At 43.8% G+C, this 22,442-nt stretch overlaps 3 protein-coding genes across 3 annotated transcripts in view; 2 read left to right on the plus strand and 1 right to left on the minus strand.

The window, feature by feature from the left end:
• Nucleotides 1-2,385: 2,385 nt before the first annotated feature.
• On the plus strand, nt 2,386-5,499 carry LOC311124464 (dual specificity phosphatase 29-like; the record flags this gene model as incomplete). The annotated part of the gene is made up of 3 exons (XM_084158302.1): nt 2,386-2,552; nt 3,896-4,116; nt 5,303-5,499. 3 exons carry the CDS (start codon nt 2,386-2,388, stop codon nt 5,497-5,499), a joined length of 585 nt encoding a protein of 194 aa, XP_084014428.1.
• Nucleotides 5,500-7,861: 2,362 nt separating this feature from the next.
• On the plus strand, nt 7,862-10,604 carry LOC311124575 (dual specificity phosphatase 29-like; the record flags this gene model as incomplete). The annotated part of the gene is made up of 3 exons (XM_084158314.1): nt 7,862-8,049; nt 8,575-8,798; nt 10,330-10,604. 3 exons carry the CDS (start codon nt 7,862-7,864, stop codon nt 10,602-10,604), a joined length of 687 nt encoding a protein of 228 aa, XP_084014440.1.
• Nucleotides 10,605-13,575: 2,971 nt separating this feature from the next.
• The window catches only part of LOC311136678 (histone acetyltransferase KAT6B-like), a 57,221-nt gene continuing 48,354 nt past the window's right edge, over nt 13,576-22,442 (minus strand). Inside the window, exons 15-17 of the mRNA XM_084170894.1 lie at nt 20,503-20,781; nt 18,120-18,408; nt 13,576-17,977 (exon numbers count right to left, since the gene is read on the minus strand). Of these exons, the coding sequence (XP_084027020.1) occupies nt 14,589-17,977; nt 18,120-18,408; nt 20,503-20,781 (3,957 nt within the window). The 3' untranslated portion in view covers nt 13,576-14,588. The remainder of the gene's footprint in view (nt 17,978-18,119; nt 18,409-20,502; nt 20,782-22,442) is intronic.

Below are 22,442 nucleotides of genomic sequence, written 5' to 3' on the forward strand. Positions count from 1 at the left end.
GACAGACAAATTGAAATTTGAGGTGTTCGGATCACAAAGAAGAACATTTGTGAGACGCAGACCAAATGAAAAGATGCTGGAGGAGTGATTGATGCCATCTGTAAAGCATGGTGGAGGCAATGTGATGGTCTGGGGGTGCTTTGGTGGTGGTAAAGTGGGAGACTTGTACAGGGTAAAAGGGATCTTGAAGAAGGAAGGCTATCACTCCATTTTGCAACGCCATGCCATACCCTGTGGAAGGCCCTTGATTGGAGCCAATTTCCTCCTACAACAGGACAATGACCCAAAGCACAGCTTTGCAAGAACTATTTAGGGAAGAAGCAGTCAGCTGGTATTCTGTCTATAATGGAGTGACCAGCACAGTCACCGGATCTCAATAGTTATGCACACTCAAGTTCAGTTTTTTTGTCTTATTTCTTTTTTGTTTCACCCCAAAAAGTTTTTTGCATCATCAAAGTGGTAGGCATGTTGTGTAAATCAAATGATACAAACCCCCCAAAAATCCATTTAAATTCCAGGTTGTAAGGCAACAAAATAGGAAAAATGCCAAGGGGGGTGAATACTTTCGCAAGCCTCTGTATATCGACACAACCTGAAATGCCGCTCAGCAAGGAAGAAGCCACTGCTCCAAAACCGCCATAAAAAAGCCAGACTACGGTTTGCAACTGCACACGGGGACAAAGATCGTACTTTTTGGAGAAATGTCCTCTGGTCTGATGAAAATAAATAGAACTGTTTGGCCATAATGACCATCGTTGTGTTTGGAGGAAAAAGGGGGAGGCTTGCAAGCCGAAGAACACCATCCCAATCGTGAAGCACGGGGGTGGCAGCATCATGCTGTGGGGGTGCTTTGCTGCAGGAGGGACTGGTGCACTTCACAAAATAGATGGCATCATAAGGAAGGAAAATTATGTGGATATATTGAAGCAACATCACAAGACATCAGTCAGGAAGTTAAAGCTTGGTCGCAAATGGTCTTCCAAATGGACAATGACCCCAAGCATACTTCCAAAGTTGTGGCAAAATGGCTTAAGGACAACAAAGTCAAGGTATTGGAGTGGCCATCACAAAGCCCTGACCTCAATCCTATAGAAAATGTGTGGGCAGAACTGAAAAAGCGTGTGCGAGCAAGGCCTACAAACCTGACTCAGTTACACCAGCTCTGTCAGGAGGAATGGGCCAAAATTCACCCAACTTATTGTGGAAAGCTTGTGGATGGCTACCCGAAACGTTTGACCCAAGTTAACAGTTTAAAGGCAATGCTACCAAATACTAATCCCACTGGGAAATTGATGAAAGAAATAAAAGCTCGAAGAAATAATTCTCTCTGCTTTTATTCTGACATTTCACATTCTTAAAATAAAGTGGTGATCCTAGCTGACCTAAGACAGGGAATTTTTACTAGGATTAAATGTCAGTAAATGTGAAAAACTGAGTTTAAATGTATTTGGCTAAGGTGTATGTAAACATCCGACTTCAACTGTATGCACGCACCACTTTTCCGTTATAAAATCTTTCACATTTTTTGAAACAAGTAATTTTTTTCATTTCACTTCACCAATTTTGACTATTTTGTGTATGTCCATTACATGAAATCCAAATAAAAATCCATTTAAATTACAGGTTGTAATGCAACAAAATAGGAAAAACGCCAAGGGGGATGAATACTTTGGAAAGCACTGCATATAGAACCTTTTATTAATGGTTCTTTATAGAACCTTAGGAAAGGGTTCTTTATGGCACCATAAAGGTTCCATTTAGAACCTTATGAGCATGGTTCTTTATAGAACCTTTTAAATAAAGTTATATATAGCACCAAAAAGGGATTGTTACAAGTCAAATAACCATTATTTGGCACAATTTATACTTACACAATACTTATTTTCCACCATAATTTGCAAATAAATTCATAAAAAATCCTACAATGTGATTTTCTGGATTTTTTTTCTTCTCATTTTGTCTGTTATAGTTGACATTTACCTATGATGAAAATTACAGGCCTCTCTCATCTTTTTAAGTGGGAGAACTTGCACAATTGGTGGCTGACTAAATACTTTTTCCCCCCCACTGTATATATAAAAGGTTTGTGTACCCGATGACTCATACATACAATGAATACATGTACTATTCCAGACCAATGAACCCTATGTGTGGTAATCTCAAAATATGTGCGAGTCATTGGGTACATTGGGTTTGAGAGCGGAGCAGAAGACACATTTCGGATGTAACCGGTGGACAAATATAGTTGTTATTGTATCTTATCGTATCATATTGGAATCGCTGCTAAAAATATAAATGTGTGACTCCAATAGCAGATTGAGTGGAAGGTTTAGCAGCAACAGGAGTTTCAGACCACCACCACCAGCACCACCCAGACAGCCAGACATGCGCCGGGGCATGGACAGCATCAGCAGTTGTTTGGGGGGCTCTGAGGGGGCAGAGAGCAGGTACGAGACGCCCCCAGCCTCAGAGCTCCAGAGGCTGATGTGGACCAAACCAGGGACCAGTGACCATATGGATGAGGTTCAGCCCAGGATCTACATAGGAGACATGTAAGAGAACTCACCCTCAATATAATAGGCTATACTGTATACTATAAGTGCCACTTAGCAGATGCTTGAGTTCATAAATTTTTTGTAAGTATATGTGATATTTTTTAATCACATAGACTGAAGCTTGTCCCTTATTAACAATGTATGCAGTTTTGACTAGCCCACACTGTAAAACATTTCCTGTAAAATGTGCCGTAACTTACTGGCAGCAATTGGCCAGTAAATTACTGTATTTTATTTTACACTACAGCTACGGTTATCCACTTTACAGTAACAAAAATGTCACTGTAATCTAATATACAGTACTCATCACAATTACTGTATATTACTGTAATTACCCAGTGACATATTACCCAGTGTTTTTTGCAAGTTTTCATTTTTCCATTTACATTTTGGTAATTTAGCGAGCACCACTTGTCCTTAGCAACTTAGTCAGTGCATTCAACCAAAGTTGATTAAAAAAACACATATCACATTCATAGTAAGTTAAACATTTCTGTAACCGTTATTGAAGATGTTGTTGTAGTTAAGGATACATTGGTCTTAAACATTTATGTAATTACAACAAGATATCTTATGATACAGTATGTCTCTATCTCTGGATAGTGCCAACACAGTACTGAAATATTCACGGTAACTTGATGCCAGCTTCCTGTAAATTACTATAATGTCAAAGCAATGAAACGCAGTACAATACTGTAAAAGTGATGAATACTAGGTGTTTTATATCACTTGCACTTCTAGAGGTCTAAATGGACATGGTTAAATATTGAAACATTAAAGGTTTAAGACATGCTACTACTCTGATCTGTTCCCTATATACATTTAATTGTTAAGGAACTACTACCACATGTCACAGGCACTCCTTAAAATATGTTAATGAGCCAGACTCTTTCCCCGCAACAACATTTTCCAACAATGCACCATATTAAATTCTGTAAAACACATTTAAGGATATTTTACTGTGCATTCTACAGTGTTTTACTGTTGAAATTACAGAAGTCTTGCAGTGCAGTAGTGACATCTACTGTCACAAGGTCGTGGATTCAATTCCTGCCATGACTGTAAGACACATCGATATAAGTGTCTGCTAAGATGTGATGTGATTCGAGGGGACATGGTTTGAACCAGAGATTAAAATACCCTGGTAACGCTTTACTTATGACTCTTTATGTCATGCATATACAGGCTTAATGAATGCTTTATGAACGCTACATATCACCACTAAGTGTTCATAATCAACCAGACATGCCTTTAGAACAACGTCTTAAGACATCTCAAGACAGACACAGGTGATGGCTGGGTATTAGCAATACCACTTACATGGTCTTGTGTGTTGTTAGGTATGCAGCCAAAGACAAGAGGACACTCCAGACTCATCACATCACCCACGTCTTGAACGCAGCGGATGGGAAGTTTAATGTGAACACAGGTGCCAGCTACTACAGGGACACTAGAATCTCCTACCATGGAGTGGAGGCATTCGACATGCCCTCCTTTGACCTCAGCATCTTCTTCTATTCTGCAGCCAAATTCATCAAGTCCGCCCTGAGCTCGCCCAACGGTAAGCAATCAATCAACCAGTCAATTAATCAATCAATTTTATAAAGCCCTTTTTACATGATCAGTTGTCACAAAGTACTTTACAGCTACCCGACCTAAGGATCTTTTTACCATGCAGAGAGCATCATCTCTAAATGTATATTCTGTGCATGTTTTTTTCTCTGTATCATTTTCTCTAAAATTACCTTTGAAATTACATTGTTTGTGAATGAATTATATTCAAACATCATTAGTCTGTCAGTTCTAACACAATGCAGCAATCCTCCCTTCCATTCCATTAGCAGTTAAAATGCAAATCACAAAGCTGCAAAAACATAATATCAAGCTAATATCGTACCCCACAGTAATCTCCTCATAAGCTGGTGACCTTGGACAAGAATATTGGTTTTAAATAGATTTCCCTGGTAATTTGTAAGCAACACTTTCATTGGACATGGAAATTACAAAATTATGTTTGTGGACTTGTGCTTTAGCAGAGCTGCTACTTCCTGTCCTCGTTATGCAGAGTGCATCCGGTATCTGACTTGACAGTAATAAGATGATGGGAGCGTTCCAAATGGCACCCTATAGCCTATTCCCATTCCCTATGGGCCCCGGTCAAAAGTAGTGTAGTATGTCGGGAATAAGTTGCTATTTGGGACGTAGACAATGCCTCCGCTCCCCTCCTCCACATGCTGACTGACTGGTTGATCGGACTAGCCCTCCAGTGTGTAGTGGGGCCTACAGTAATCCCTAGCAGAAACACACAGCCTGGAAGACAGTTCAATTACCCGCACCCATGGGCCCTAAGCCCCAAAGCAGGATAAGAAACCACGGATTACCATGTGTAGAAACATTTGTTGCAACATTGTTGAAAGAAAACTTTTGGGAGGTAGTCTATTTAGAAATATCTCCATTTTTATATTAAGCCTACAGGTCTGTAAGGCTGTTTGACACAAATTACACAATATGAAATAAACAACAAGTAATCTATGAGGTGTTCTTCTACTAAATGGGATATGGTACATGTTGCCAGGGGGATTTGGGTGAGCCAAGACATCACTTAGGTAAACAAAATAGATACAGTAGGTACGGAATTGAAGTACTGTATGTAAATACATTTTACACATGATGGAATTACCTATGTACCTGTGTCCTTCTTCTTCAACTGAATGAGAGCTAAGCATGTAGCCTTTCTTCCCTGGCAGGTAAGGTGTTGGTCCACTGCGCCATGGGTCTGAGTCGCTCGTCCTCTCTGGTCCTGGCCTACCTGATGATCGATGAGAACCTGTCCCTGGTGGATGCCATCAAGGCTGTGGCTGCCAACAGAAACATCTGTCCCAACGCTGGATTCCTGGAGCAGCTCCGAGACCTGGACAAACAACTCCACTACCAGGCTAGATGACAATGAAAACACATTTTTTGATGAGACATAGATGGGGGACAACTGTGCAGACACTATACTCATACTGTAGATGGTTTTATTATTTTGTATAAATTCCGACGTGTCAGAAATAAATCCCTTGCTAATGTGATCAACACATTCAACTTTTATCATTCAAAGACTTGTGATATTTGTTGCTTCACAATAATGAGTACAAACTGAAACAAACAAGTGTACCTACAGAGACAACGCACAAAACCACAAAAGTAAGTTAATAAAACACGAATTCATTAGAACCAATGTTCTTCTTTTTACAACAAACCAACATTAGAAATGACAGATTGCGATGAACACCAAATGCTAATGACGACAGTCTGAAGAACAGGTCCTCTAATTCGCTTCAATTAGCAGAATCACATCTGGAGGGGTACTATGGTGCAGTTCTGTTCTCTCCACCACCTGCTGTTGCCCTGGCCTCCAACACGGTTCTTGTCACCAGAGCGAAACCTAGCCCAGAACCACCCACCCTGCCTGGGCCAAGGGATTCTCAGCTTCTCCCAATCACTGGATGTCTGAGCCAACTGTACCATCTGGATACATCCTTGACTCTGGAGAGAATGGGGAAATGAATAATGACTCATGGTATAATTGTGAAAGACTATTGTTGTATGACATCACAGAATCTCTTGTCTCTAATACCACAACACTAACGTGCTATATTATTATATTCTTCTACTTCTATTTTTGCTTGATAGAAATACATCTATACAGACCGATGGAGACTAATAGACGGAACAACATGTAGGTTATATTGATGTGTCTGCATACCTTTATAAATAAATAACGTTACACTTATTCAGTCACTTCCTGTCTATCAAAAATGTTTCTAAACTGCTGAAATCTACCACTGAAGCTGTTAAAATGTGATGTCTTAAAGTAAGAGGGTTGATTTACTATGACAGAAATATGCCAACTGTGGTTCATAAAAGAGATGAAACAAGATGAAAAGAGATGGAGCCATCTTAAGAGATGCTTGTACTCCAGAGCATCGCACTGTAGAGAAGAGAGACGCTCGCTGTCATAATAAAATAAACATCCCAGGTCTAATGATTTCACTGTCAGAACGAATGATGCCAGAGCATGAAGATGTGAAGGGGAGAAGAGAGGAGCTTGATGGTGTAAAACTGAAATTTGACATGTAAAAAGGCTTTGTTCAACTCCTTTCCACACTGCAATCATCATCATTACTTTTGGACTTCTGTTGTGTGGCTCGCATTGAGGAGCCTTTAAAATATCAGCGAAAGTAACACGCATCACGCATATCATCATACAACTGAGAACTCAAGACGTGTACCATTTTATCATCCTTTCCCCATCTTATCCCTTGACATATTTCAATGACATTTCTTCCTAGAAACACCCATCAAAGTTACATATTTCTTTGACTATATGACTTTAAGTATAGGCCTACTCCTTCTTATAGAATGACGAACAAAATCCCACGGCCCTCTCTTTAAGACTGTGATATGTAAACTGACAGAATTCCAAGGAATCATTCTTATGCTTGAACAGGTGCTTGGCATACCCCGTTCACTGGAGTGAATATGGGATATATCGTTTGGCAAAGGAAGGATAAGCACAGCACGGCTTCCTTCTGCCAGCAGCAGAGATTAAAGTTCCCAGCTCTGTTTAGGAGTAGATGTCTGCATCTGAAATGGCACCCTATTCCCTATATAGTGCACTACTTTTGACTAGAGCCTGCATTGGGGACTCTGGGGGCTCTCGTTCAAAAATACAGCACAATAGGGGATAGGATGCCATTTTGGACGCAACCTATGACTGAGGAGGTTTTTCCCTACAGGCAAGTTACTCAGCCGCTAAGGCTAAGGTCAGGGGGCCTTGCTTCCACTTCAGAGCACTAAAAATATCCTCTAAATTTGATGCCTGTCCAGTTATACAATCTGTGCCCCCGACCGACTCCACTCGTCAGGCTCCCAGAATTAAACTTCAAGCACTGGGTTCTATTGGTTTCCTCCAACTGTTTGACAACATTTTACCACATTTGACAACAGGAAACACACATAAGGCTACACTCTAAAAGGCTACACTCGAAGAACACCATCCCAACCGTACAGTAGAGGACTTCAATTAAATCTCTTGGTATGTTGTTCTTTGACCAGAATTATAATTCTAACTGTTGCCAGTGCATGTTAGGGATTTAAATAATGCCTAAAATGCACATTAACAGAAATGTGCCATAGATACCTGTCTTACGACATTGTCTTTGTGGCACGTTAGAAGGAAATAGCTCCAAATCAAAACTTTATTTTATATTTTTAAGGGAATGGATCCTGTGTGAAAGCAGGAAGCTATTGTGATAAACATGGCGTCTCACAGCTCCAAGAGGTGTGCAACTGTGAAGAAAAAGTTTGTTCCTAAGACGAAGCCACCTGAACCTGTGGTGGAATACGTCACACCTGGAGGCTATGAGCTGGAGAAGATCCTTAACCGTGACTGCATGGAGTACACTCACATCAACCAGGTCTGGCCCAATGTCTGGATTGGAGACGAGTAAGTGAGGCAGTCTGTGTTCTGTAAGAGATCAAATTCAACATAAAGTAGCATTATTTACCTAGCTTGAGTGCCAGGCAGTCTGTTCGTTCTATAATGCCAACGCCTTGTCATGTAAAATGTTTGGCTTGATATTTCCCTAAGGAGTTGGCAAGAGACCAGAAACCATAGATATAGGACCTATATACAGTATATTGTCTATGGCCAGCAAGGCTATTATTTACCTTAAGTGTTATATCTGTTCAGTATTCTCAAGTATTATAACTGAGTATTACTGCATTATATACAGAATTATAACAGTTACCTACTGTCTGATGTATTAACTGTTTGAGTACACTCTTTGTCTCCTACCTGCAGTACAGGTCCCTGCATCCTTAGCCAGGTCCCCAGTCTGTTTGTGCTCTTGCCAATTCCATTTGATCATTATAAACAAACCATTTGGTATGACAATGAGTGACTGACAAGGAGTTAGCATGATAGCACAAACTGACTGGCACTCAGGCTAGTAAATCCTTACATTGACAGAGAGAGTGCCAAAGACAAATACAACCTGAAGAAATTGGGCATGACCCACATCCTGAACGCAGCAGAGGGGACGTGGAACAATGTGGACACGGGAGCGGAGTTCTACAGCGACATGGACGTGGTCTACCATGGGGTCGTCGCAGAGGATACTCCAACCTTTGACCTTAGCCAGTACTTCTTTCCTACAGCCCAGTTCATCGACCAAACACTCAACATACCTGAGAGTAAGTTAGTCTTAGTTTGGGTGACATTTTATTAACTTTAATGAATAAGAAATTATACAGTTGAAGTCGGAAGTTTACATACACTTAGGTTGGAGTCATTACAACTCATGGGAAAATCAAAAGAAATCAGCCAAGACCTCAGAAAAACAATTGTAGACCTCCACAAGTCTGGTTCATCCTTGGGAGCAATTTCCAAACGCCTGAAGGTACCACGTTCATCTGTACAAACAATAGTACGCAAGTATAAACACCATGGGACCACGCAGCCGTCATACCGCTCAGGAAGGAGACGCGTTCTGTCTCCTAGAGATGAACGTACTTTGGTGCGAAAGTGCAAATCAATCCCAGAACAACAGCAAAGGACATTGTGAAGATGCTGGAGGAAACAGGTACAAAAGTATCTATATCCACAGTAAAACGAGTCCTATATCGACATAACCTGAAAGGCCACTCAGCAAGGAAGAAGCCACATAAAAAAGCCAGACTACGGTTTGCAACTGCACATGGGGACAAAGATTGTGGTTTTTGGAGAAATGTCCTCTGGTCTGATGAAACAAAAATAGAACTGTTTGGCCATAATGACCATCGTTATGTTTGGAGGAAAAAGGGGGTCCCTTGCAAGCCGAAGAACACCATCCCAACCGTGAAGCACGGGGGTGGCAGCATCATGCTGTGGGAGGGACTGGTGCACTTCACAAAATAGATGGCATCATGAGGAAGGAAAATTATGTGGATATATTGAAGCAACATCTCAAGGCATCAGTCAGGAAGTTAAAGCTTGGTCGCAAATGGGTCTTCCAAATGGACAATGACCCCAAGCATACTTCCAAAGTTGTGGCAAAATGCCTTAAGGACAACAAAGTCAAGGTATTGGAATGGCCATCACAAAGCCCTGACCTCAATCCTATAGAAAATGTGTGGGCAGAACTGAAAAAGCGTGTGTGAGCAAGGAGGCCTACAAACCTGACTCAGTTACAGCAGTTTTGTCAGGAGGAATGGGCCAAAATTCACCCAACTTATTGTGGGAAGCTTGTGGAAGGCCACCCGAAACGTTTGACCCAAGTTAAACAATTTAAAGGCAATGCTACCAAATACTAATTGAGTGTATGTCAATTTCTGACCCAATGGGAATGTGATGAAATAAATAAAAGCTGAAATAAATCATTCTCTACTATTATTCAGACATTTCACATTCTTAAAATAAAGTGGTGATCCTAACTGACGTAAGAAAGGGAATTTTTACTAGGATTAAATGTCAGGAATTGTGAAAAACTGAGTTTAAATGTATTTGGCTAAGGCGTATGTAAACTTCCTTTTTCAACTGTAAGTGCTTATAATTTCTTTATAAAGCATTGTTATAAATGCCTATGAATGGCAAAGCTTATAAATACTTTGAAATGTTTATAAATGTTTACAAAAAATGTAAGGTTATTAATGCTTATTCATTCAAGTAATTATACAGGGGTACCGTTCTATTCTAATAACAAACACCTCTTCTTCCAGTCATGTTTTTCTATGCGTTTCCATGTAGATAAGCTGCTGGTGCACTGTGTGATGGGGAGAAGTCGGTCAGCCACCCTGTTCCTGGCCTACCTGATGATCTGTAAGAACATGACGGTAGTGGACGCCGTGGACCACGTGAAGCGACGCAGGCGTATCATCCCCAACTGGGGCTTCCTGAAACAGCTCCGGCAGCTGGACACCTACCTCTTAGAACAGAGGAACGGAGTGACGACTGACGAGGGAAAAGGAGGAGAAGAAAACGACAAGGAAAGAGAGGAGGATGAAAAGAAGGATAAAATGTGATCGATGCACCCTGAGAAAAGGGACATGTATTTCATTTAGATCATTTGGTTCCACAAGAAATGTGTACAGTGAAAAAATTGTCTAACAAGTAGGTTTCCTAGTACTTCAAAAATACTGTACTCCAATTGTACTTCAAATTTAAAAGAGTTAAAGTGGAAATCCACAGTTCAAACAATAACAATAACAAAGCAACCATCCCACCACTTGTTTTGGTAAACCGCTAAGGGATGGGGCCCGAGAAATGTTAACACTCAAATTCATAGACAATAGCTACAGATCTGCTATCTTAATTTGATCACTTTGTCGTAGATAATTTTCTTGCGCAGCAGGAAATGCTAATTGTAAAGGCATCCAAAGTTAGTAATTTACACTTGAATATTTCAGACTTAAATTTTCCCTAATGAAAAATATATCAACCACTACAAAAATGGCCATTAATTATAATCCACATTTCCTGTTGCTGCAGGATTCTTTTCCTGTTGTGAGAAGCAGGGTCAGATGAAGATCTTGCATCCATACATTTACACTGACAGACCATCCATGAGATCTAAACTAGTTTTAACCATGTTTGTAAGCTATACAGTGTTTGTTTACATTGGCTTTATTTACAAACATTTGGAGTAAAACAAGCTTATATTTTGGGTTGTGATGGGGTACGACAGTTGAACTGACAGTTGAACTAAGGTCATGAGGCATTTAAAAGTTATATTATTCAATAATCCATGGCTATACAGTGCCTTGCAAATGTATTCATCCCCCTTGGCGTTTTTCCTATTTTGTTGCATTACAACCTGTAATTTAAATGGATTTTTATTTGGATGTCATGTAATGGACATACACAAAATAGTCCAAATTGGTGAAGTGAAATAAAAAAAAAATAACTTGTTTCAAAAAACTCTAAAAAATGTATAACCGAAAAGTGGTGTGTGCATATGTATTCACCCCCTTTGCTATGAAGCCCCTAAATAACATCTGGTGCAACCAATTACCTTCAGAATTCACATAATAAGTTAAATAAAGTCCACCTGTGTGCAATCTAAGTGTCACATGATCTGTCACATGATCTCAGTATATATACACCTGTTCTGAAAGGCCCCAGAGTCTGCAACACCACTAAGAAAGGGGCACCACCAAGCAAGCGGCACCATGAAGACCAAGGAGCTCTCCAAACAGGTCAGGGACAAAGTTGTGGAGAAGTACAGATCAGGGTTAGGTTATAAAAAAATATCAGGAACTTTGAACATCCCACGGAGCACCATTTAATCCATTATTTAAAAAATTGAAAGAATATGGCACCACAAAAAACCTGCCAAGAGAGGGCCGCCCACCAAAACTCACAGACCAGGCAAGGAGGGCATTCATCAGAGGCAACAAAGAGACCAAAGATAACCCTGAAGTAGCTGCAAAGCTCCACAGCTGAGATTGGAGTATCTGTCCATAGGACCACTTTAAGCCGTACACTCCATAGAGCTGGGCTTTACGGAAGAGTGGCCAGAAAAAAGCCATTGCTTAAAGAAAAAAATAAGCAAACACGTTTGGTGTTCACCAAAAGCCATGTGGGAGACTCCCCAAACATATGGAAGAAGGTACTCTGGTCAGATGAGACTAAAATTTAGCTTTTTGGCCATCAAGGAAAACGCTATGTCTGGCGCAAACCCAACACCTCTCATCACCCCGAGAACACCATCCCCACAGTGAAGCATGGTGGTGGCAGCATCATGCTGTGGGGATGTTTTTCATCGGCAGGGACTGGGAAACTGGTCAGAATTGAAGGAATGATGGGTGGCGCTAAATACAGGGAAATTCTTGAGGGAAACCTGTTTCAGTCTTCCAGAGATTTGAGACTGCGATGGAGGTTCACCTTCTAGCAGGACAATGACCCTAAGCATACAGCTAAAGCAACACTTGAGTGGTTTAAGGGGAAACATTTAAATGTCTTGGAATGGCCTAGTCAAAGTCCAGACCTCAATCCAATTGAGAATCTGTTGTAAGACTTAAAGATTGCTGTACACCAGCGGAACCCATCCAACTTGAAGGAGCTGGAGCAGTTTTGCCTTGAAGAATGGCCAAAAATCCCAGTGGCTAGATGTGCCAAGCTTATAGAGACATACCCCATGAGACTTGCAGCTGTAATTGTTGCAAATGGTGGCTCTACAAAGTATTGACTTTGGGAGGGGGTGAATAGTTATGCACACTCAAGTTTTGTTTTTTTGCCTTATTTCTTGTTTGTTTCACAAAAAAATTATTTTGCATCTTCAAAGTGGTAGGCATGTTGTGTAAATCAAATGATACAAACCCCCCCAAAATCCATTTAAATTCCAGGTTGTAAGGCAACAAAATAGGAAAAATGCCAAGGGGGGTGAATACTTTCGCAAGCCACTGTACATCATCACACAGTCCAAAAATGTATGTATCAACTGCAGACTGCCCCTTTAAACTAAATGCTGAAGTTTTATAAAGAGGACATTGCCTTGGCTTAGAGGTCTGTCATTTAACATTTTGAACTTCAAAACTCCCAATTAATCTGACGTTAAGTCAGTTGTAAGTCAATGGAGTAGAATAGTGTGCATGGTCAATCCTAATTTATTTTATGCTAAAATGTACAGCATTTTTAAAGTGTCTGAAAAAAGGAGAAAGTCATCAATAAAAGACTGCTTGTTTGTGCACATAGCCAGGTCTTCCCATGTAACTGACCCTACCAGCCATTCTTTACAGGTAGAAAGGCTACAAAAGAGCAATATAGACAAAAACACAAGTTGCTTTTTACATGCAATCCGTTAGCTGAGTTTGGTCTATTCACATCCTCTAGTCCTACACTTCGTAAAATATAAATCCAACATTTTATAAAGATAGAAAACAAATCTACAGATGGAATGAAAATGTAGTTTTTTTAAAGGCATTATGTAAAATATTGACTTTGGACTAAATGTATATTTCTTTATTATTAATAATCATCATCATTATAATCATTTAGTTGTTTTTTTAAATTCCGCCACATTTCTCGACATTGGTACACCTCTGAAATGTTTTAAAATCAGAGTCAGGGTACAAACACTGAGATATGCTTAGTTATCTGGACAGAAATCAGTCTTCTGCATTATAAAACAGAAAGCTGCCTCAAGGAAATCTGTTACAAAAGACTTCAGAATTATACATACATACATAGCAATAAAACCTCTCAAACATACAGAAGAACAGGACTAAAGAAGTTTACACTTTTTTTTACATTATTAGAATTAACAAAATATAGTTTCTTCTTTCTCCCTGTGAGAGGGGGAACCTAATAAAGGCCAAAATATATTTAGAATGGCTTGCTATTAAGCACAACACTTGTACAGTACTACTCAATGCACTGTTACTAACGGAGACTGGAGACCGAAGCATGCTTTACAAAATAAGTACAATAATTTAAATATACAAAGGCATGAGTATAGTACAAACTAATTGTCAGCACTGTTAGACAGGTACACTGAACAGGTTCTAGGAATATCCACTTGTTTAAGTCTGTTTGTAGCAGGCACATTAGATGGCTTAGTTTGAGGCTGCTACATAACTACACTCACTCTCTGTGATGAACTCTCTCCCCAGTCTCCCCCTCCCTCCGGAGTGACCAGGGAGACTAATACTAATGAAATACATTTTCATCTTTATGACGTAAGGCTTAGGAACTAAATGAACACAAATCTGTTAGGAACAAAAATACTTTGACATAGATAGTAGCTTGTTGTAAAAAGTTTGCTTGTTGATGAAACTTTTTGCATTCTTTCCAAGTGCTGGTTTTTAAGTAACTATAAACAATGAAAAACAAAGAAACAAACATTATCAACAACAAACAAACAAAGGCCAAATTTGTGCATTTGGAACTCATAGTAATAATAATACACATTTGTGTGATTTAAACATCCAGTCAGATTGATTACATTTGTTTGTCATTAGTTACGGTTTCATTAACTGTTACTTAACGGTTAGGTTAGTAACCGTGGGTTACCGTCTGATGAAAGGCCCTTTGAGTGTCTGCTTGGACATGGGTCCGGTGTTGGTCATGTATCCGTGTTGACCAGTTGAAGAGTACATCATGCTGCCGTGCGGCGGAGCCTGCATGGGTTGCTGGGGGTATGGCTGTGTTCCCATCATGCCCATCTGCATAGAAGCGTACTGGGCCCCGGGCGACTGGTTCATGTAGGCCGCCGCCATCTGATGACCCGACATCTGGTTGCCGTGGTAACCACCATTGGCCGCCATCATGGCTGCCCCCTGGGTGGTGACGTGGTAGCCGTTCATGGCGTGGTTTATGGCGGCGGCGGCGGGCATGTTCATGGAGTTGACACTAACAGCATGGTTGTAGGGATTGCCAGGGGCTGGCATGATGTTGACCGTGCCCATGTTCATGCCCCTTGGCATGGCTGCCAGCGTCCGGGACGAGGGGGCCTGCATGGTGACTGTCTGGGGGGCCCCGCGGGTGTGGCTGTACATCTGCTGCTGGTGCTGGTGGTGGGGGTGGGAGGAGAGACCAGAGGCTGCTGACTTGGAGCGCATGGCAATGTGTGTGGGGCCCTTGGGTCCCACGGGGGCCATCTGAGCCTGTAGAGTCCTCTGGGAGGTGGGGATGTTGGAGATGCCCATGGCGTTGCGCTGCAGCATCATCTGAGGGGAGCTAAGGGGGTGGGAGGAGGTCGGAGGGGGGGTCATGGTGGCCTGCACCTGGACCTGGGGGCCCCCGGGGTGAGGAGAGACCCCGTGGGGGCGAGGGTTGCTGGGGTGGGGGGACTGGGACAGAGACACCAGGCCAGAGTGCTGCGAGTGCGATGACAGGGAGGTACTGTTTGCATAGGATGTGATAGGGTGGGAGTGGGAGGCTGAGTGGTTGAAAGGCAGAGAGTGAGGGTGGTCTATGAGGGTGTTGGTCAGCTGCTGCAGTTTGGCCAGGCTGAAGGTGGCCGAGGGCTGGGAGTAATGACCGCTGCCATAGCCCTCCTGGTTCATCCTCTCATAGATGCTGCTCAGGTTGGGGTTGCCTGACTCGGGGATGTCAGCTAGCTGAATGGGTGCCGTGAAGTTGGTGGCTATGCCACACTGTGTCATGGCCTGTTGCTGACTGTGGCTGTGTTGATTATGAAGGCTGTGTTGACTGTGTTGATTGCGAAGGCTGTGTTGACTGTGTTGATTGTGAAGGGTGTGTTGACCGTGTTGATTGTGAAGGCTGTGTTGACCGTGTTGATTGTGAAGGCTGTGTTGACCGTGTTGATTGTGAAGGCTGTGTTGACCGTGTTGATTGTGAAGGCTGTGTTGACCGTGTTGATTGTGAAGGCTGTGTTGATTGTGATGTACACTATGTGGCTGACTGTGTGCAGGGTGTGTGTGTGGGTTGAGTTGTGTTATCTGGCTGTGTTGATTGTGTGGAGTGCCGGGAGGCTGATTGAGTTGCGGATGCTGATTGTGTGGAGTGATAGTGAGCCTAGTATGGCCATGGGGATTGTGTGTGATTGTATGACTGTGACTGTGCTGAGTCCTCTGACTGTGTTGACCATTGCTCGGTGGTCTCTCCACCACCACACAGCCCTGTGGTGACTTGACGTTGCAGTGCTGCGGGGAGCTCAGGCTATTCTGCTGAATCATGCCACAGCTTCCAGGGTTGACGCCCCCCATTTGCTGGCTGACAGAACAGCTGCTCTGCACCAGGCCGCTGGGGGGGAGGGGGCCGTAGGAGCAGCTGTTCTGAGAGGGGCCCCCAGGTCCGCCCGGACCCCCGGCCCCGCCACAGATGCTGCCCCCCAGCGTGGAGTCGTAGGAGCTGGGGTTCTCATAGTTCTCTGTGGTGCTCTCGATGGAGCCCAGGTCGCTGAAGCCGCTGTCCACCACCTGCTGGGACGAGTGGTCCGACACCGACGGCACGTCCATCATGGGGCTGGTCTCCATGTTGTGGAGGGAGGATGGGACCGAGATGGAGGCTCCGCCGCTGGAGGCGTGGTCAGGGCTGATTTGGGTGTAACCTCCTCCTCCACTGCTGCTACCTCCACTACTCTCCAGGATGGACACAGCCGGGCTGCTGACGGAGCGCACCGACTGGCTGGGGTGGGAGTGGGCCGAGGACAGGGGGCTGCTGTGGTCCGACTGGGGGCAGCCTTCGTCCAGCGAGGTTAGGGTGTGATGGGGGCTATGGGGGGCCATGGGGTGGGTCTGCAGGTTGTGGCTCACCTCCTGTTCGAACCCCGAGCTGGAGTTGTCCTGCGGTGTCTCTGTGTCGCGCTCCGTCTCCTGGGTGAGGCTCTGCACAGCCTGGGCCGTCTCCTTGTCCACCTCAGGATCTGTCTCCTCCTCTCGGTCCTCCTCTCGGTCCTCCTCTCGGTCCTCCTCTCGGTCTCTCAGCGCAGCAGCAGGACTCAGCGCAGCAAGTCTCTCTCCATCCCTCTCTGTCTGCTGGGGCTGGCGTCGAGCCTCCTGACTGCTACTCTCCTCTGACTCGGAGTCAACGGGGTGGTTAGTGTCTACTGCTGCTGCGTTTGGTGCCTGTTCCTGGATACCATCTCTTCTCTCGTCTCCAGTGTTGGCCGGCTGTTCCTCCTCTCGCCTATGGGCCATCCCTTCAGACCCCTCCTCCTGACGTCGTTCAGAATCCTTATCGTTGTCATTTGGATCTAAAAACGTTGAGGTGGTGTAGGACCCTGCTTTAGGAGGCTGTTGACAAGGCTCTGGATCCTGCTGCCTCTCCACTTTCTCTGGCTCTGCCGTCGACTCGATGCGACTCTCGTCTTCATCGTCCGCATCCAGGTGAGTGGCCTCTTCGTCCTCATCCTCCTCAGTGCTGTGTTCCAGCTGTTTGGATGGAGATGGAGCGGGGGAGTCCCCGTGCTCAGTGTCCTGTGGGTCCTCCTCCGGTGGCTCGTCACGACTGGGGGATCCGGCGGGAGAACACACAGCGGAGCCAACAGGAGAGAAGACAGGGGTGCTAGCTCTAGAGGCCATAAGGGAGGCTACTGGAGAATAGGCCATGGGAGAAGCCACAGGAGACACCCCAGGGGAGCTCAGTTTACTAGGGCTTTCTTCCTCCATGGGACTGTGGGGCTCTGAGGGCAGGAGCTTGTCCATCTCTGTGTCCCGACCGGCCAGGTCTCTGCCGGGCTCTGAACCCTCCTCCGTGATGGTCGAGGCCTTGTCCTGGTCCTCCGGCTCCTCCTTGGGCTCCTCGGCCTGGATGTGGGGCTCCTCGGCCTCCAGCGGAGTCTCGGGGGGAGTGTACAGGTTCAGCTTGAAGCCCATCTTCCTCTCCTTCTTCAGACGCCATTTTGGAGGCCCCCGTTTCACTCCTTTGGGCCAGCCCTTCTTGCGCTTAATCGCTCGAGGCCTGCCCGGTTTCTTTGACAGCACACCGGCTACTAGAAAGTAGAAAGAGAAAAGATCATCAGTGATTTGACCAAATTGGTGATGTGATGTTCAGATTTAAAGGATGTATGCTGTCGGTTATAACTTACAACTTAAAATAATACAGCTTCTTAAAAACATCAAGGATTTAGTTACCTTCATTCCAGTGTTCACGATTGTCTCTGTCCATGTTTTTCTCCAGCCGCGGACGACCTCTGCGTCTCTTCACTGGTTTCCTCAGCCCCTCCTCCTCCTCTACCTCCATCTCTCCCACCCTGCAGGTCCTCTCCAGCAGGGGCATGGGCCTCTCGTCCTCAGAGTTGTCAAACGGTTCATTCAGAACCTCTGTCGTCTCCGAGATGGTCTCTGTCGTCACACTGCTATTAATCCTTTGCCTCTTGCGACCTCTCTTCTTGAGCACGACAGCTCTCTCAGCTCTCTCTCTCTGGACACAAACACAGATCAAATGTTAAACTTTAGGGCCGTTTTCTCGGACACAGATTAAGCTTAGTCCTGGACTAAAAACGTACTTTTCATTTCTGAGCACAACTGCTCTCCAAGACAGACAAAACAGATTAAAAAAAAGAGAAAAAAAAGGTTAAAATAAACATAATACTTCCTCTCTAAACTCTTTCTGCAGTTTAATAGCTACAGAGAGAGACACTCAAGGCTCTGGTTAAATGTCTGCAGGGAGGACCGGGCCTCATCATAAACTTTTGTTCTGAATGTAAAATGCTCAAACCACACGATGTGAGCCTTGAACGCTTGAGCAACTCTTTCCCACAGATGAAGGCTGCCTGGTTTAGAGAACCACAAATGAGACAGGCAGAGTTAACTCAGACCACAGGCCTCATTCTACATACGCTCCAGTTTTTCACTGAGTGGGTATTACAAGGATGTCACTTTCTTTTTGTCGTAGTGATTAAACCCAGTGAAGACTATGAAAGCAATCCTTTAACAAATTCACTAATTAACTGCAACAATCATCCGCAGGCAGTCTTATCTGACAGCCATATTACTGCTGTGTGAAATAGAGCGGGTTCCTAACTTTTAGACCACAATCTGTTGTAATATCATCTTCACCACAAGGGAGCAGTTGCCTATAGACCACAAGGGAGCAGTTGCCTAAAGACCACAAGGGAGCAGTTGCCTATAGACAACACAGATGAGAAAACCATGGAAGTTTAAATTAGCCATGACCACTGACAGACCACTGACAAGAGAACAAGGTTTAGTCTGCCTGCCTGCTACACAATAGCCTCCACAGCACCAGAGAAATCACAACTGTTTATCTGTTGTACTGTAAGGAGGATTCCTGAACATAATCTAGAGAACTGAGTGAATCTTTCATTGCAGCCAAGAACATTTAACCGGTTAAGGATCAGACCCTTTTTTTCATTTTCCGCCTAAAATGACATACCCAAATCTAACTGCCTGTAGATCAGGACCTGAAGCAAGGATATACATATTATTGATACCATTTGAAAGGAAACACTTTGAAGTTTGTGGAAATTTGAAATTAATGTAGGAGAATATAACACATTAGATCTGGTAAAAGATAATAAAAACAAAAAAACATGCGTTTTCTATTTATCATCTTTGAAATGCAAGGAAAGGCCACAATATAATATTGCAGTTTAGGCACAATTTAGATTTTGGCCACTAGATGGCAGCAGTGTGCGTGCAAAGTTTCAGATTGATCCAGTGAAGCATTGCAATACTGGACTATTTTGTATCAAGTCTGCCCAAATGTGCCGAATTTATCAATTGATACATTTTGAAGTACATAACTACAGAGAACATACAACAATTATATGGGAATACAAAATGTAAGTTTAACACTCCCAGGAATGTCATACATGATAGATCATTAGCTTATACACTAACTTTCTCATCTAGAAGGCCGGGCGGGGTGGGTGTAGAGCCAGAGACAGCCAGGGTTCAAACTGTAGAACCCAGTTCCTACATTTGAATATAAAAATTGTTTTTATCAAACCAAACTATGCTACATTTTATCTCTGGGACCCTCAGGATGACAAATCAGAGCAAGATTTCTGAATGTAAGTACATTATTTACCTTCAGAGGTGAATGTAACATACCAGTTGCCGTGTTAAGTTTTTTGTTGTTGTGCATTCTCCTCAAACAATAGCATGTTATTTTTTCACTTTAATAGCTAATGTAAATTGGACAGTGCAGTTAGATTAACAAGAATTTAAGCTTTCTGCCCATATAAGAGATGTCTATGTCCTGGAAGGTTTGCTGTTACTTAAAACAGTCATGCTAATCACATTAGCGCACGTTAGCTCAACCGATCCCGTAGAGGTTAACACATCTTAGTTGGTAGACAACACATCTTCCGATACTAAGTCACATGATATAATGATGGAAAACAATCTAATTCTGAAACTATTACATAACATTCAATTGAACGCACTTCTTTTTCCATCACTATGTAAACACTACAACCAGTCAATCACACAGCAATCACCTCACCCTGCAATGAGGAAATGTGACAAATAACTAATTTCCAGCTCTCACCGTTCTCTTGACTCCAAACATTGCATGGGCTTTCGTTAGGATGGGCGGCGATCCATCAGAATCATCCTCATCTTCGTCATCACTACATTCCTCAGAGTCGTGCAGTCTTTGGTCTCCGGCGGTGGTGGCGGTGGCGGTGGGGCGATGCTCGTAGATTCTGAACGGGTTCTTACTGTAGACCTTAGTGGGAGGACGAGGGTGACGTAAGCTAGTCATCAGGTGGGACACCGCTCTCTCTTCATTCTCCCAACAATTAGCCTGCTCCTTCAATCGCTCAGCCTGGAATTAACACACACAGACAGACACATCAGTCGCTCAGCCTGAAATGAACACACTGAGAGGCACATCAGTCGCTCAGCCTGGAATTAACACACACAGACAGACACATCAGTCGCTCAGCCTGAAATTAACACACACAGACAGACACATCAGTCGCTCAGCCTGAAATTAACACACTGAGAGGCACATCAGTCGCTCAGCCTGAAATTAACACACTGAGAGGCACATCAGTCGCTCAGCCTGGAATTAACACACACAGACAGACACATCAGTCGCTCAGCCTGGAATTAACACACACAGACAGACACATCAGTCGCTCAGCCTGAAATTAACACACTGAGAGGCACATCAGTCGCTCAGCCTGAAATTAACACACTGAGAGGCACATCAGTCGCTCAGCCTGAAATTAACACACTGAGAGGCACATCAGTCGCTCAGCCTGAAATTAACACACACAGACAGACACATCAGTCGCTCAGCCTGAAATTAACACACACAGACAGACATACCAGTCGCTCAGCCTGAAATTAACACACAGAGGCACATCAGTCGCTCAGCCTGAAATTAACACAGAGGCACATCAGTCGCTCAGCCTGGAATTAACACACTGAGAGGCACATCAGTCGCTCAGCCTGGAATTAACACACTGAGAGGCACATAAGTCGCTCAGCCTGAAATTAACACACTGAGAGGCACATCAGTTGCTCAGCCTGGAATTAACACACAGAGGCACATCAGTCGCTCAGCCTGGAATTAACACACACAGACAGACACATCAGTCGCTCAGCCTGAAATTAACACACTGAGAGGCACATCAGTCGCTCAGCCTGGAATTATCACACACAGACAGACATATCAGTCGCTCAGCCTGAAATGAACACACTGAGAGGCACATCAGTCGCTCAGCCTGGAATTAACACACACAGACAGACACATCAGTCGCTCAGCCTGAATTTAACACACTGAGAGGCACATCAGTCGCTCAGCCTGAAATTAACACACTGAGAGGCACATCGGTCGCTCAGCCTGAAATTAACACACACAGACAGACACATCAGTCGCTCAGCCTGAAATTAACACACTGAGAGGCACATCAGTCGCTCAGCCTGGAATTAACACACACAGACAGACACATCAGTCGCTCAGCCTGAAATTAACACACTGAGAGGCACATCAGTCGCTCAGCCTGAAATTAACACACTGAGAGGCACATCAGTCGCTCAGCCTGGAATTAACACACACAGACAGACACATCAGTCGCTCAGCCTGAAATTAACACACTGAGAGGCACATCAGTCGCTCAGCCTGGAATTAACACACACACAGACAGACATCAGTCGCTCAGCCTGAAATTAACACACTGAGAGGCACATCAGTCGCTCAGCCTGGAATTAACACACACAGAAAGACACATCAGTCGCTCAGCCTGAAATTAACACAATGAGAGGCACATCAGTCGCTCAGCCTGGAATTAACACACACAGACAGACACATCAGTCGCTCAGCCTGAAATTAACACACACAGACAGACACATCAGTCGCTCAGCCTGAAATTAACACACTGAGAGGCACATCAGTCGCTCAGCCTGAAATTAACACACTGAGAGGCACATCAGTCGCTCAGCCTGAAATTAACACACTGAGAGGCACATCAGTCGCTC

The sequence above is a fragment of the Coregonus lavaretus genome (genome assembly GCF_964263955.1).
Source record: "Coregonus lavaretus genome assembly, chromosome: 1".
NCBI classification, from domain to species: Eukaryota; Metazoa; Chordata; class Actinopteri; order Salmoniformes; family Salmonidae; genus Coregonus; species Coregonus lavaretus.